This window comes from Rattus norvegicus, chromosome 2 (genome assembly GCF_036323735.1).
Source record: "Rattus norvegicus strain BN/NHsdMcwi chromosome 2, GRCr8, whole genome shotgun sequence".
NCBI classification, from domain to species: domain Eukaryota; kingdom Metazoa; phylum Chordata; class Mammalia; order Rodentia; family Muridae; genus Rattus; species Rattus norvegicus.
Window position 1 is genome coordinate 55819150 of NC_086020.1, and position 12869 is coordinate 55832018.

At 41.7% G+C, this 12869-nt stretch overlaps 1 protein-coding gene across 2 annotated transcripts in view; it reads right to left on the minus strand.

The window, feature by feature from the left end:
• Nucleotides 1-12869, minus strand: part of C7 (complement C7) — a 76919-nt gene that overhangs the window by 3463 nt on the left and 60587 nt on the right. For both annotated transcript variants that reach the window (XM_063282844.1, XM_063282845.1), the window contains 2 exons: nucleotides 4764-4857; nucleotides 181-365 (listed from right to left, as the gene is read on the minus strand). In XM_063282844.1, the coding sequence (XP_063138914.1) occupies nucleotides 181-365; nucleotides 4764-4857 (279 nt within the window). The remainder of the gene's footprint in view (nucleotides 1-180; nucleotides 366-4763; nucleotides 4858-12869) is intronic.

Genomic DNA, 12869 nt, shown 5'->3' on the forward strand with positions numbered 1-12869 from the left:
ACGGAGGTAGAATGAGAATTAGTGAGGCTTGGAAGAAGGTAAGAGGACGTTTACTGTCAAGACAATCTGATATATTTGACATCTCCTTACAGCTGCTGGTGCACTAGAAACTACACTACTTAAAACTGTTAGCACCACTGCCTCAGCGTTCTTACAGTTACAATCTGGAAGGCTCCTTACCATCACATTTGCTCCATATTGGGCATGCACCACACGCTTTCTCAGTCGAGGCAGGCAGAGTACAGCTGTTCTTGCCAACGAGAGCATAATTTCTTCCCTGACACTGGAGAACATGCATCTTGCAGATGGTCAAAGGCAGTATCCTGTTGCTTCGCTCATCTCGGGCACACACATCCAAGGAGGATCTGAAAGGGGTATTTTTAATTACATTATTTTCAAGATTTATTTTCTTCAAAGCTAAGAAAGATAAGTGAAAGCAAGACTTCTGTGCTTACAACCCTACATGTAGTCAATCCAATGGCAATCACAAAAACCGTGTCTGCTTTTTTTTTTTTTTTTTTTTTTTTTTTTTTGGTGTTCAAAGTTTTTATGAAACCAGATTTCTAGTGCTGGTTTATTTGCTTCTCAGACAGACCAAACGCAGCAAGTTGGATGAGAAGATGAAATCTGCTAGCAACTGCAGATGGATTGATACCAAAGGAAACAGAAAAGTAGCAAAGACCAAATACCCCCAAAAGATCATGTGAAATCACTGACCTCCCAGCTCAACAGCCCTCGGAGTCTGTAACTCAGCATTACTCACTAAACTCCTTAAGGAAGCAGGGGAATAGAAAAGTTTCTCAATGTTATTTTTGTTTATTTTATTATGTTTAATTCTGTATGTGTTTGTGTGTGTGTGAGTGTGTGTGTATGTGTGTGTGTGAGTGTGTGTGAGTGTGTGTGTGTGGTATGTGTGTATGGGAATGTGTGTATGTGTGTGTGAGTGTGTGTGAGTGTGTGTGAGTGTGTGTGTGGTATGTGTGTATGTGAATGTGTGTATGTGTGTGTGAGTGTGTGTGAGTGTGTGTGAGTGTGTGTGGATGGTATGTGTGTATGTGTGTGTGTGAGTTTGTGTGAGTGTGTGTGTGGTATGTGTGTATGTGTATATGTGTATGTGTGTGTGCGTGAGTGTGTGTGTGAGTGTGTGTGTGTTTGTGTGTTTGAGTGTGTGTGTATGTGTGTATGTGTTTGTGTGTGTGAGTGTGTGTGTATGTGTGTGTGTGAGTGTGTGTGAGTGTGTGTGTGGTATGTGTGTATGTGAATGTGTGTATGTGTGTGTGAGTGTGTGTGAGTGTGTGTGAGTGTGTGTGTGTGTGGTATGTGTGTATGTGAATGTGTGTATGTGTGTGTGAGTGTGTGTGAGTGTGTGTGAGTGTGTGTGTGGTATGTGTGTATGTGTGTATGTGTGTGTGTGAGTTTGTGTGAGTGTGTGTGTGGTATGTGTGTATGTGTATATGTGTATGTGTGTGTGCGTGAGTGTGTGAGTGTGTGTGTGAGTGTGTGTGTGTTTGTGTGTTTGAGTGTGTGTGTATGTGTGTATGTGTTTGTGTGTTTGTGTGTGAGTGTGTGTGTATGTGTGTGTGAGTGTGTGAGTGTGTGTGTGAATGTGTGTGTGTTTGTGTGTTTGAGTGTGTGTGTAGTATGTGTGTATGTGTTTGTGTGTTTGTGTGTGAGTGTGTGTGTGGTATGTGTGTATGTGTGTGTATGTGTGTGTGTGAGTGTGTGTGAGTGTGTGTGTGGTATGTGTGTATGTGTATATGTGTATGTGTGTAGGTGTTTGTGTGTTTGTGTGTGAGTGTGTGTTTGAGTGTGTGTGTAGTATGTGTGTATGTGTTTGTGTGTTTGTGTGTGAGTGTGTGTGTATGTGTGTGTGAGTGTGTGAGTGTGTGTGTGTGTGTTTGAGTGTGTGTGTAGTATGTGTGTATGTGTTTGTGTGTTTGTGTGTGAGTGTGTGTGTGGTATGTGTGTATGTGTGTGTGTATGTGTGTGTGTGAGTGTAGGGAGCGGCTAAAGATGGCGCCGACATCCGGTGGTCGTTTGTGGTAAACACCTACAGCGCATGTGTTGGCAGACCCCCAGCACCTACAAGGCCAGGGTGATATTCATGCTAAATAGGTATTTCATGCTCCGCCAATCCCCAGTGGACAAATTTACAGCCACAGCCTGTCTTGTATTTAAGGCGAGTGCCTTTGTTCCCCGGGGTCCCCGTACTATCAATGAGGTGTTCCTGCAATAAAGGCTGATTGAGAAGGATCCAACGGTGTTGCGTCTTCCTTGCCGGTCGAGGTGGGCGAGACATGTGAGTATGTGTGAGTGTGTGTGTGTGGTATGTGTGTATGTGTATATGTGTATGTGTGTAGGTGTTTGTGTGTTTGTGTGTGAGTGTGTGTCTGAGTGTGTGTGTGTGTTTGTGTGTTTGAGTGTGTGTGTGTAGTATGTGTGTAGGTGTTTGTGTGTTTGTGTGTGAGTGCGTGTGTGTGAGTGTGTATGTGGTATGTGTGTATGTGTGTGTGTGTATGTGTGTGTATGCTTATGTACACAGGGGTGCAGGTGCCTGCAGAGGCTTGAAGAGTGAGATCTCCTGGAGCTAGAGGTACAGACAGCTTTGAAATGCCTGATGTGTGTGTTGGGAACCAAACTCAGGTCCTCTGGAAGAGCAAGAGCTCTAAACTACTGAGTTATCCCTCCAGCCCCTTCAATGTTATTTTTAAAAATATGTGTGTAGCCAATGAGATGATTCAATGAATAAGAGCTCTTGCCACCAGATCAAATGATGTGAGTTTGAGTCCCCAGAACCAACATGGTGGAAAAAGAGAGTCAATGCCAGCAAATTGTCCTCAAACTTGTGGTATAGCATGATACCCTCCACACCACCAACAAAAGTGCCTGTGCTTACAAAGGACTTAGAAATATTTTCATTAAACATCTTATTGTTTTTCTCTTAACTACTGTTGCTAAAAATGGTACAATATGGAAGGGGGAGGGAGAAATGGCACAATTAGCTATTCGGAAATATAATTTTAAAAGTAAATATTTCCTAAACCGGGCACAGGCCCACAGTGGCACACATAATCTCAGAACGTGAAAGATGAAAGCAGAGGGAGATGTTTAATGCCCCATCTCAGCTACACAGTGAGTTCAAAGCCAGCCTGGATATGCATGACCTATCCCAGACCCCTTCCCAACTCCCAGACTCACCCTCCCTGGAAAGATTCTGAAGAGTAATGAGTATGAAAAGTATTTCTATGGTAAGTATTGGTAAAAGTCTTAGACAGCAGCTTTTTTTTTTTTTTTTTTTTTTTTGGTTTGAGACAGAGCTTCTCACAGTGCTTATCTGTGGATCTGTGGCTGTCCTGGAAGTCACTCTGTAGACCAGGCTGGCCTTGAACTCACAGAGATCCATCCTACCTCTGCCTCCTGAGTGTGGGATCAAAGGCAGGCACCATCACTGCTGGGCTCAAGGCATATTTTTATACACCGGACAGAAAGATTTTATATTCACATACTTTATTTAGTTTTAATTTTTTTCTTCTTTGACCTAGACATAAATACTCTGTGTGTGTGTGTGTGTGTGTGTGTGTGTGTGTGTGTGTGTCATAATTTTTCTGTTTATTTAAAGTTTGGCTAGAACTACTTAAAGTAGTTTAAAAGGCAGAAACTTTGCAAAGCTATGTTGATACTGCATCCAATACTGTGAAATTATACTAAGCATTATGGTATGCCTACACAAGACAGAATGAGGTCTCACAGGGGTGGGGGGCACATTGTTGGGAATTTGAAAGAGAAAGAATTCGATTTGAATAAATAACGGCTCTAAGGCAGTGAGTGACCACAGAGTTGAGATCCTCGAAGGATGTATCTGGACGGGCCACAGCTGTCACCTGAACTGTTCACTGATTTTCTGCATATTCAGAGTCATGAGATGTAGTCACCATCATCCCCTGTTCATTCAAGAAGTAGATATGGGTTTAATGTGCATGGCAGCTACAAAGTACTCGGTAAATTGCTATTTTGATTCTTAAAGATGAACCAACTTAAGTCCTTAATCTTAAAACTGAGAATCCTCCAGAGACCTAATGTCTCCATGTCCTCCCAAACCCTCTCCATTCCTCCTCATCTTCTTGGAAGTCTGGCATAGAAAGACCTCTAGCTTCGGGTAGGCTCCATCACCGAAGAGCACTGGTGAAGAGGTTTAAGCATGGAAGAGGGTGGAGGAAGTGTTTATAACTCTTCATAATACCTGTGGTACCTCTCAAGTCCCTAAAGGGAGTCTGCTCCTCCTTAGAGGTTGTCTCCTCGGGGCCCTCTCTGTCTTCATGTTTCATAGTCTTTCTCCCTCTTTCGGGCCTGGGTGTGGATAAACGCATGCTCTATTATACGCTTCTAGCATCAGAAAGGCGGCTGCTCTATTATCTATTAGTATTGCTTTTTAAAAGTTGATGCCTCTAGGGAATTTCAGCCTAATCCTCTAAAGCTCTCAATCTTCAGGTGACAGTTCTGTCATTTTTGCTTCACGTTATATATAGAACAAGCGGTGCTCAAGCGGACCTTCGGTGTCTCGCTCCTTCAGATTATCATCCTGCTTAATACGGTGGCGTGGCTGTCCGCCTATGACCTGTAACGGGCAGCAGTGGACCTGATTAAGACGCAAAGACACTTAGCTCTCCGGAAGCCATGCCTTCAATTCAACAAGCTCTGCGAGGTCCTCCCGTTTACCCTGGATAAAATCAAATAGAAAACTGAGCGGCAAAGGCAGAGCTTACCCGCACTCATAGGGCATTTTGCAGACGCATTTTGAGTTCTTCAGTTTCTCCCAGGGCTGACATGCAGGAGCTGCTGGTGTTAGAGTGCTGGTGACTAGAAGAGACATTTAAGAGCAACGAGATCGTTAGGGTATAAGCCTTGCTGTACGTTAGAATTGGTGGATCAAAATCTGTGGGATGCTTGACGGTAAAGATTTCCTATAGTTAAAAGAAAGGATGTGGATTTGGGTGGATGAGATGGTGGGGAGATCTAGGAGGAGTTGGAGAAGGAAACCTATAATCATATGAAAAAAATCTGCTTTCAGTTTAAAAATTAAAGAAAAGGAAGTTCTCATCCCTAACCAAACAACTATCTCCAGTTGACATCTGCTTCCGAAGGAAAGATAGTTTTCTCCAATGGCATCTCACTGGATGTATTAAGCACACTTAAGTATGGGCCCCATGCCCAGCAGTGGAGGCCAACACAAAATGAGCTCAATAGTATTTTCGTAGACTCTTGACTCATATTGTTTGCTAGAGCATTTTTTGCTCTACTGATCTTTTACTTATACATCATATTCTCCAGTTGAGGGTTTTTATGGTGTGTGTGTGTGTGTGTGTGTGTGTGTGTGTGTGTGTTTCTTTTTTTTAATTCTGGTTTGTTTGGTTTTGTTGTTGTTTACATGTTTGTTTTCTAAAGACAAAGAGAAAGAAAGGGCATGGAGTTGTGGCTAAGGAGTATGGATGATCTCAGAGTAGTTGGGGATGAGAAACCATAATTAAATTATAGTGACATAAAACATTTTTCAATAAAAATACAATAAAACTATGGGAATTTAACAAGTACTATTTACACATTTAGGAGAGAGAGAGAGAGAGAGAGAGAGAGAGAGAGAGAGAGAGAGCGAGCAATTAAAGAAATAAATGCCAAGAATTTGAGAGAAAGCAAAGGGTACACAGGAAAGGTTAGAATAAAGAAAGGGAAGGGAAGAAAAAGGAAATAAAAACTTTTTAAAACTGTATTATAGTGTGGCAGTACTGGAGCACACCTTTAATCCCAGCACATGGGAGGCAGAGGCTGGTGGATCTCTGAGAGTTCAAGGCCAGACTCTTTCTACAGAGTGAGTTCCAGGACAGCCAGAGTCACAATAAAAATTTGTCTCAAAAAAAAAAAAAAAAAAGAAAAAGAAAAAGAAAAAAGAAAGAAAGAAAAGAAACAAATACATGTATACTTTAACGCTATAATTATGCAAATGTCCAAGTCATCTCCCCTTCAACACATCTGGAGCTGCTTACATTAAAAATATTATATCCATTGTTCTGAATCTGGAAACTTTTTTTTTAAGCAAACAGTTATTTGAATTTTCGTCAACACCTTGGTGTAGTTGACAGCACTGTAAATGGAAATCCTCCGCATGGGCTCTGGCAGATGTCAGTGTGAAGTTTAAAATGCTCGGCTTTCGACCCGCGGATCCCGGCCTACAGCAGCTCTCTGCTCCCAGACCCCGTGAGAGAGAGACCCAACCGCCTGGTCAGGTGGGCACTCCTGAGGCTGCAGAGCGGAAGAGACCACCAACAATGCCCACCCCTGCCCACATCCCTGGCCCAAGAGGAAACTGTATAAGGCCTCTGGGCTCCCGTGGGGGAGGGCCCAGGAGCGGCAGGACCCCTGCCTGAGACACCACCGGAACCTGAAGGAAACAGACCGGATAAACAGTTCTCTGCACCCAAATCCCGTGGTAGGGAGAGCTAAACCTTCAGAGAGGCAGACAAGCCTGGGAAACCAGAAGAGACAGCTCTCTGCACACACATCTCGGACGCCAGAGGAAAACACCAAAGGCCATCTGGAACCCTGGTGCGCTGAAGCTCCCGGAAGGGGCGGCGCATATCTTCCTGGTTGCTGCCCCTGCAGAGCGGCACCCCACGAGCGAACTTGAGCCTCAGGACCACAGGTAAGACCAACTTTTCTGCTGCAATAAAGCTGCCTGGTGACTCAAGACACAGGCCCACAGGAACAGCTAAAGACCTGTAGAGAGGAAAAACTACACGCCCGAAAGCAGAACACTCTGTCCCCATAACTGACTGAAAGAGAGGAAAACAGGTCTACAGCACTCCTGACACACAGGCTTATAGGACAGTCTAGCCACTGTCAGAAATAGCAGAACAAAGTAACACTAGAGATAATCTGATGGCGAGGGGTAAGCGCAGGAACCCAAGCAACAGAAACCAAGACTACATGGCATCATCGGAGCCCAATTCTCCCACCAAAACAAACATGGAATATCCAAACACACCAGAAAAGCAAGATCTAGTTTCAAAATCATATTTGATCATGATGCTGGAGGACTTCAAGAAAGACATAAAGAACTCCCTTAGGGAAACACAGGAAAACATTAATAAACAAGTAGAAGCCTACAGAGAGGAATCGCAAAAATCCCTAAAAGAAGTCCAGGAAAACACAATCAAACAGTTGAAGGAATTAAAAATGGAAATAGAAGCAATCAAGAAAGAACACATGGAAACAACCCTGGATATAGAAAACCAAAAGAAGAGACAAGGAGCTGTAGATACAAGCTTCACCAACAGAATACAAGAGATGGGAGAGAGAATCTCAGGAGCAGAATATTCCGTAGAAATCATTGACTCAACTGTCAAAGATAATGTAAAGCGGAAAAAGCTACTGGTCCAAAACATACAGGAAATCCAGGACTCAATGAGAAGATCAAACCTAAGGATAATAGGTATAGAAGAGAGTAAAGACTCCCAGTTCAAAGGACCAGTAAATATCTTCAACAAAATCATAGAAGAAAACTTCCCTAACCTAAACAAAGAGATACCCATAAGCATACAAGAAGCCTACAGAACTCCAAGTAGACTGGACCAGAAAAGAAACACCTCCCGTCACATAATTGTCAAAACACCAAACGCACAAAATAAAGAAAGAATATTAAAAGCAGTAAGGGGAAAAGGTCAAGTAACATATAAAGGCAGACCTATCAGAATCACACCAGACTTCTCGCCAGAAACTATGAAGGCCAGAAGATCCTGGACAGATGTCATACAGACCCTAAGAGAACACAAATGCCAGCCCAGGTTACTGTATCCTGCAAAACTCTCAATTAACATAGATGAAGAAACCAAGATATTCCATGACAAAACCAAATTTACACAATATCTTTCTACAAATCCAGCACTACAAAGGATAATAAATGGTAAAGTCCAACATAAGGAGGCAAGCTATACCCTAGAAGAAGCAAGAAGCTAATCGTCTTGGCAACAAAACAAAGAGAATGAAAGCACACAAACATAACCTCACATCCAAATATGAATATAACGGGGAGCAATAATCACTATTCCATAATATCTCTCAACATCAATGGCCTCAACTCCCCAATAAAAAGAAATAGATTAACAAACTGGATACCCAACCAGGACCCTGCATTCTGCTGCCTACAGGAAACACACCTCAGAGACAAAGACAGACACTACCTCAGAGTGAAAGTCTGGAAAACAACTTTCCAAGCAAATGGTCAGAAGAAGCAAGCTGGAGTAGCCATTCTAATATCAAATAAAATCAATTTTCAACTAAAAGTCATCAAAAAAGATAAGGAAGGATACTTCATATTCATCAAAGGAAAAATCCACCAAGATGAACTCTCAATCCTAAATATCTATGCCCCAAATACAAGGGCACCTACATACGTAAAAGAAACCTTACTAAAGCTCAAAACACACATTGCACCTGACACAATAATAGTGGGAGATTTCAACACCCCACTCTCATCAATGGACAGATCATGGAAACAGAAATTAAACAGAGATGTCGACAGACTAAGAGAAGTCATGAGCCAAATGGACTTAACAGATATTTATAGAACATTCTATCCTAAAGCAAAAGGATATACCTTCTTCTCAGCTCCTCATGGTACTTTCTCCAAAATTGACCATATAATTGGTCAAAAAACGGGCCTCAACAGGTACAGAAAGATAGAAATAATCCCATGCGTGCTATCAGACCACCACGGCCTAAAACTGGTCTTCAATAACAATAAGGGAAGAATGCCCACATATACGTGGAAATTGAACAATGCTCTACTCAATGATAACCTGGTCAAGGAAGAAATAAAGAAAGAAATTAAAAACTTTTTAGAATTTAATGAAAATGAAGGTACAACACACCCAAACTTATGGGACACAATGAAAGCTGTGCTAAGAGGAAAACTCATAGCGCTGAGTGCCTGCAGAAAGAAACAGGAAAGAGCATATGTCAGCAGCTTGACAGCACACCTAAAAGCTCTAGAACAAAAAGAAGCAAATGCACCCAGGAGGAGTAGAAGGCAGGAAATAATCAAACTCAGAGCTGAAATCAACCAAGTAGAAACAAAAAGGACCATAGAAAGAATCAACAGAACCAAAAGTTGGTTCTTTGAGAAAATCAACAAGATAGATAAACCCTTAGCCAGACTAACGAGAGGACAGAGAGAGTGCGTCCAAATTAACAAAATCAGAAATGAAAAGGGAGACATAACAACAGATTCAGAGGAAATTCAAAAAATCATCAGATCTTACTATAAAAACCTATATTCAACAAAACTTGAAAATCTACAGGAAATGGACAATTTCCTAGACAGATACCAGGTACCGAAGTTAAATCAGGAACAGATAAACCACTTAAACAACCCCATAACTCCTAAGAAATAGAAGCAGTAATTAAAGGTCTCCCAACCAAAAAGGGCCCAGGTCCAGACGGGTTTAGTGCAGAATTCTATCAGACCTTCATAGAAGACCTTATACCAATATTATCCAAACTATTCCACAAAATTGAAACAGATGGAGCACTACCGAATTCCTTCTACGAAGCCACAATTACTCTTATACCTAAACCACACAAAGACACAACAAAGAAAGAGAACTTCAGACCAATTTCCCTTATGAATATCGACGCAAAAATACTCAATAAAATTCTGGCAAACTGAATCCAAGAGCACATCAAAACAATCATCCACCATGATCAAGTAGGCTTCATCCCAGGCATGCAGGGATGGTTAAATATACGGAAAACCATCAACGTGATCCATTATATAAACAAACTGAAAGAACAGAACCACATGATCATTTCATTAGATGCTGAGAAAGCATTTGACAAAATTCAACACCCCTTCATGATAAAAGTCCTGGAAAGAATAGGAATTCAAGGCCCATACCTAAACATAGTAAAAGCCATATACAGCAAACCAGTTGCTAACATTAAACTAAATGGAGAGAAACTTGAAGCAATCCCACTAAAATCAGGGACTAGACAAGGCTGCCCACTCTCTCCCTACTTATTCAATATAGTTCTTGAAGTTCTAGCCAGAGCAATCAAACAACAAAAGGAGATCAAGGGGATACAGATTGGAAAAGAAGAGGTCAAAATATCACTATTTGCAGATGATATGATAGTATATTTAAGTGATCCCAAAAGTTCCACCAGAGAACTACTAAAGCTGATAAACAACTTCAGCAAAGTGGCTGGGTATAAAATTAACTCAAATAAATCAGTTGCCTTCCTCTATACAAAAGAGAAACAAGCCGAGAAAGAAATTAGGGAAACGACACCCTCATAATAGACCCAAATAATATAAAGTACCTCGGTGTTACTTTAACCAAGCAAGTAAAAGATCTGTACAATAAGAACTTCAAGACACTGAGGAAAGAAATTGAAGAAGACCTCAGAAGATGGAAAGATCTCCCATGCTCATGGATTGGCAGGATTAATATAGTAAAAATGGCCATTTTACCAAAAGCAATCTACAGATTCAATGCAATCCCCATCAAAATACCAATCCAATTCTTCAAAGAGTTAGACAGAACAATTTGCAAATTCATCTGGAATAACAAAAAACCCAGGAGAGCTAAAGCTATCCTCAACAATAAAAGGACTTCAGGGGGAATCACTATCCCTGAACTCAAGCAGTATTACAGAGCAATAGTGATAAAAACTGCATGGTATTGGTACAGAGACAGACAGATAGACCAATGGAATAGAATTGAAGACCCAGAATTGAACCCACACACCTATGGTCACTTGATTTTTGACAAAGGAGCCAAAACCATCCAATGGAAAAAAGATAGCATTTTCAGCAAATGGTGCTGGTTCAACTGGAGGTCAACATGTAGAAGAATGCAGATCGATCCATCCTTATCACCCTGTACAAAGCTTAAGTCCAAGTGGATCAAGGACCTCCACATCAAACCCGACACACTCAAACTAATAGAAGAAAAACTAGGGAAGCATCTGGAACACATGGGCACTGGAAAAAATTTCCTGAACAAAACACCAATGGCTTATGCTCTAAGATCAACAATCGACAAATGGGATCTCATAAAACTACAAAGCTTCTGTAAGGCAAAGGACACTGTGGTTAGGACAAATCGGCAACCAACAGATTGGGAAAAGATCTTTACCAATCCTACAACAGATAGAGGCCTTATATCCAAAATATACAAAGAACTCAAGAAGTTAGACCACAGGGAAACAAATAACCCTATTAAAAAATGGGGTTCACCCACACACCTATGGTCACTTGATTTTTGACAAAGGAGCCAAAACCATCCAATGGAAAAAAGATAGCATTTTCAGCAAATGGTGCTGGTTCAACTGGAGGGCAACAGGTAGAAGAATGCAGATCGATCCATCCTTATCACCCTGTACAAAGCTTAAGTCCAAGTGGATCAAGGACCTCCACATCAAACCAGACACACTCAAACTAATAGAAGAAAAACTAGGGAAGCATCTGGAACACATGGGCACTGGAAAAAATTTCCTGAACAAAACACCAATGGCTTATGCTCTAAGATCAACAATCGACAAATGGGATCTCATAAAACTGCAAAGCTTCTGTAAGGCAAAGGACACTGTGGTTAGGACAAATCGGCAACCAACAGATTGGGAAAAGATCTTTACCAATCCTACAACAGATAGAGGCCTTATATCCAAAATATACAAAGAACTCAAGAAGTTAGACCACAGGGAAACAAATAACCCTATTAAAAAATGGGGTTCAGGGGTTGGGGATTTAGCTCAGCGGTAGAGCGCTTGCCTAGCGAGCGCAAGGCCCTGGGTTCGGTCCCCAGCTCCGAAAAAAAGGAAAAAAAATGGGGTTCAGAGCTAAACAAAGAATTCACAGCTGAGGAATGCCGAATGGCTGAGAAACACCTAAAGAAATGTTCAACATCTTTAGTCATAAGGGAAATGCAAATCAAAACAACCCTGAGATTTCACCTCACACCAGTGAGAATGGCTAAGATCAAAAACTCAGGTGACAGCAGATGCTGGCGAGGATGTGGAGAAAGAGGAACACTCCTCCATTGTTGGTGGGATTGCAGACTGGTAAAACCATTCTGGAAATCAGTCTGGAGGTTCCTCAGAAAATTGGACATTGAACTGCCTGAGGATCCAGCTATACCTCTCTTGGGCATATACCCAAAAGATGCCTCAACATATAAAAGAGACACGTGCTCCACTATGTTCATCGCAGCCTTATTTATAATAGCCAGAAAATGGAAAGAACCCAGATGCCCTTCAACAGAGGAATGGATACAGAAAATGTGGTACATCTACACAATGGAATATTACTCAGCTATCAAAAACAACGAGTTTATGAAATTCGTAGGCAAATGGTTGGAACTGGAAAATATCATCCTGAGTGAGCTAACCCAATCACAGAAAGACATACATGGTATGCACTCATTGATAAGTGGCTATTAGCCCAAATGCTTGAATTACCCTAGATCCCTAGAACAAATGAAACTCAAGACGGATGATCAAAATGTGAATGCTTCACTCCTTCTTTAAATGAGGAAAAAGAATACCCTTGGCTGGGAAGGGAGAGGCAAAGATTAAAACAGAGACTGAGGAACACCCATTCAGAGCCTGCCCCACATGTGGCCCATACATATACAGCCACCCAATTAGACAAGATGGATGAAGCAAAGAAGTGCAGACCGACAGGAGCCGGATGTAGATCGCTCCTGAGAGACACAGCCAGAATACAGCAAATACAGAGGCGAATGCCAGCAGCAAACCACTGAACTGAGAATAGGACCCCCGTTGAAGGAATCAGAGAAAGAACTGGAAGAGCTTGA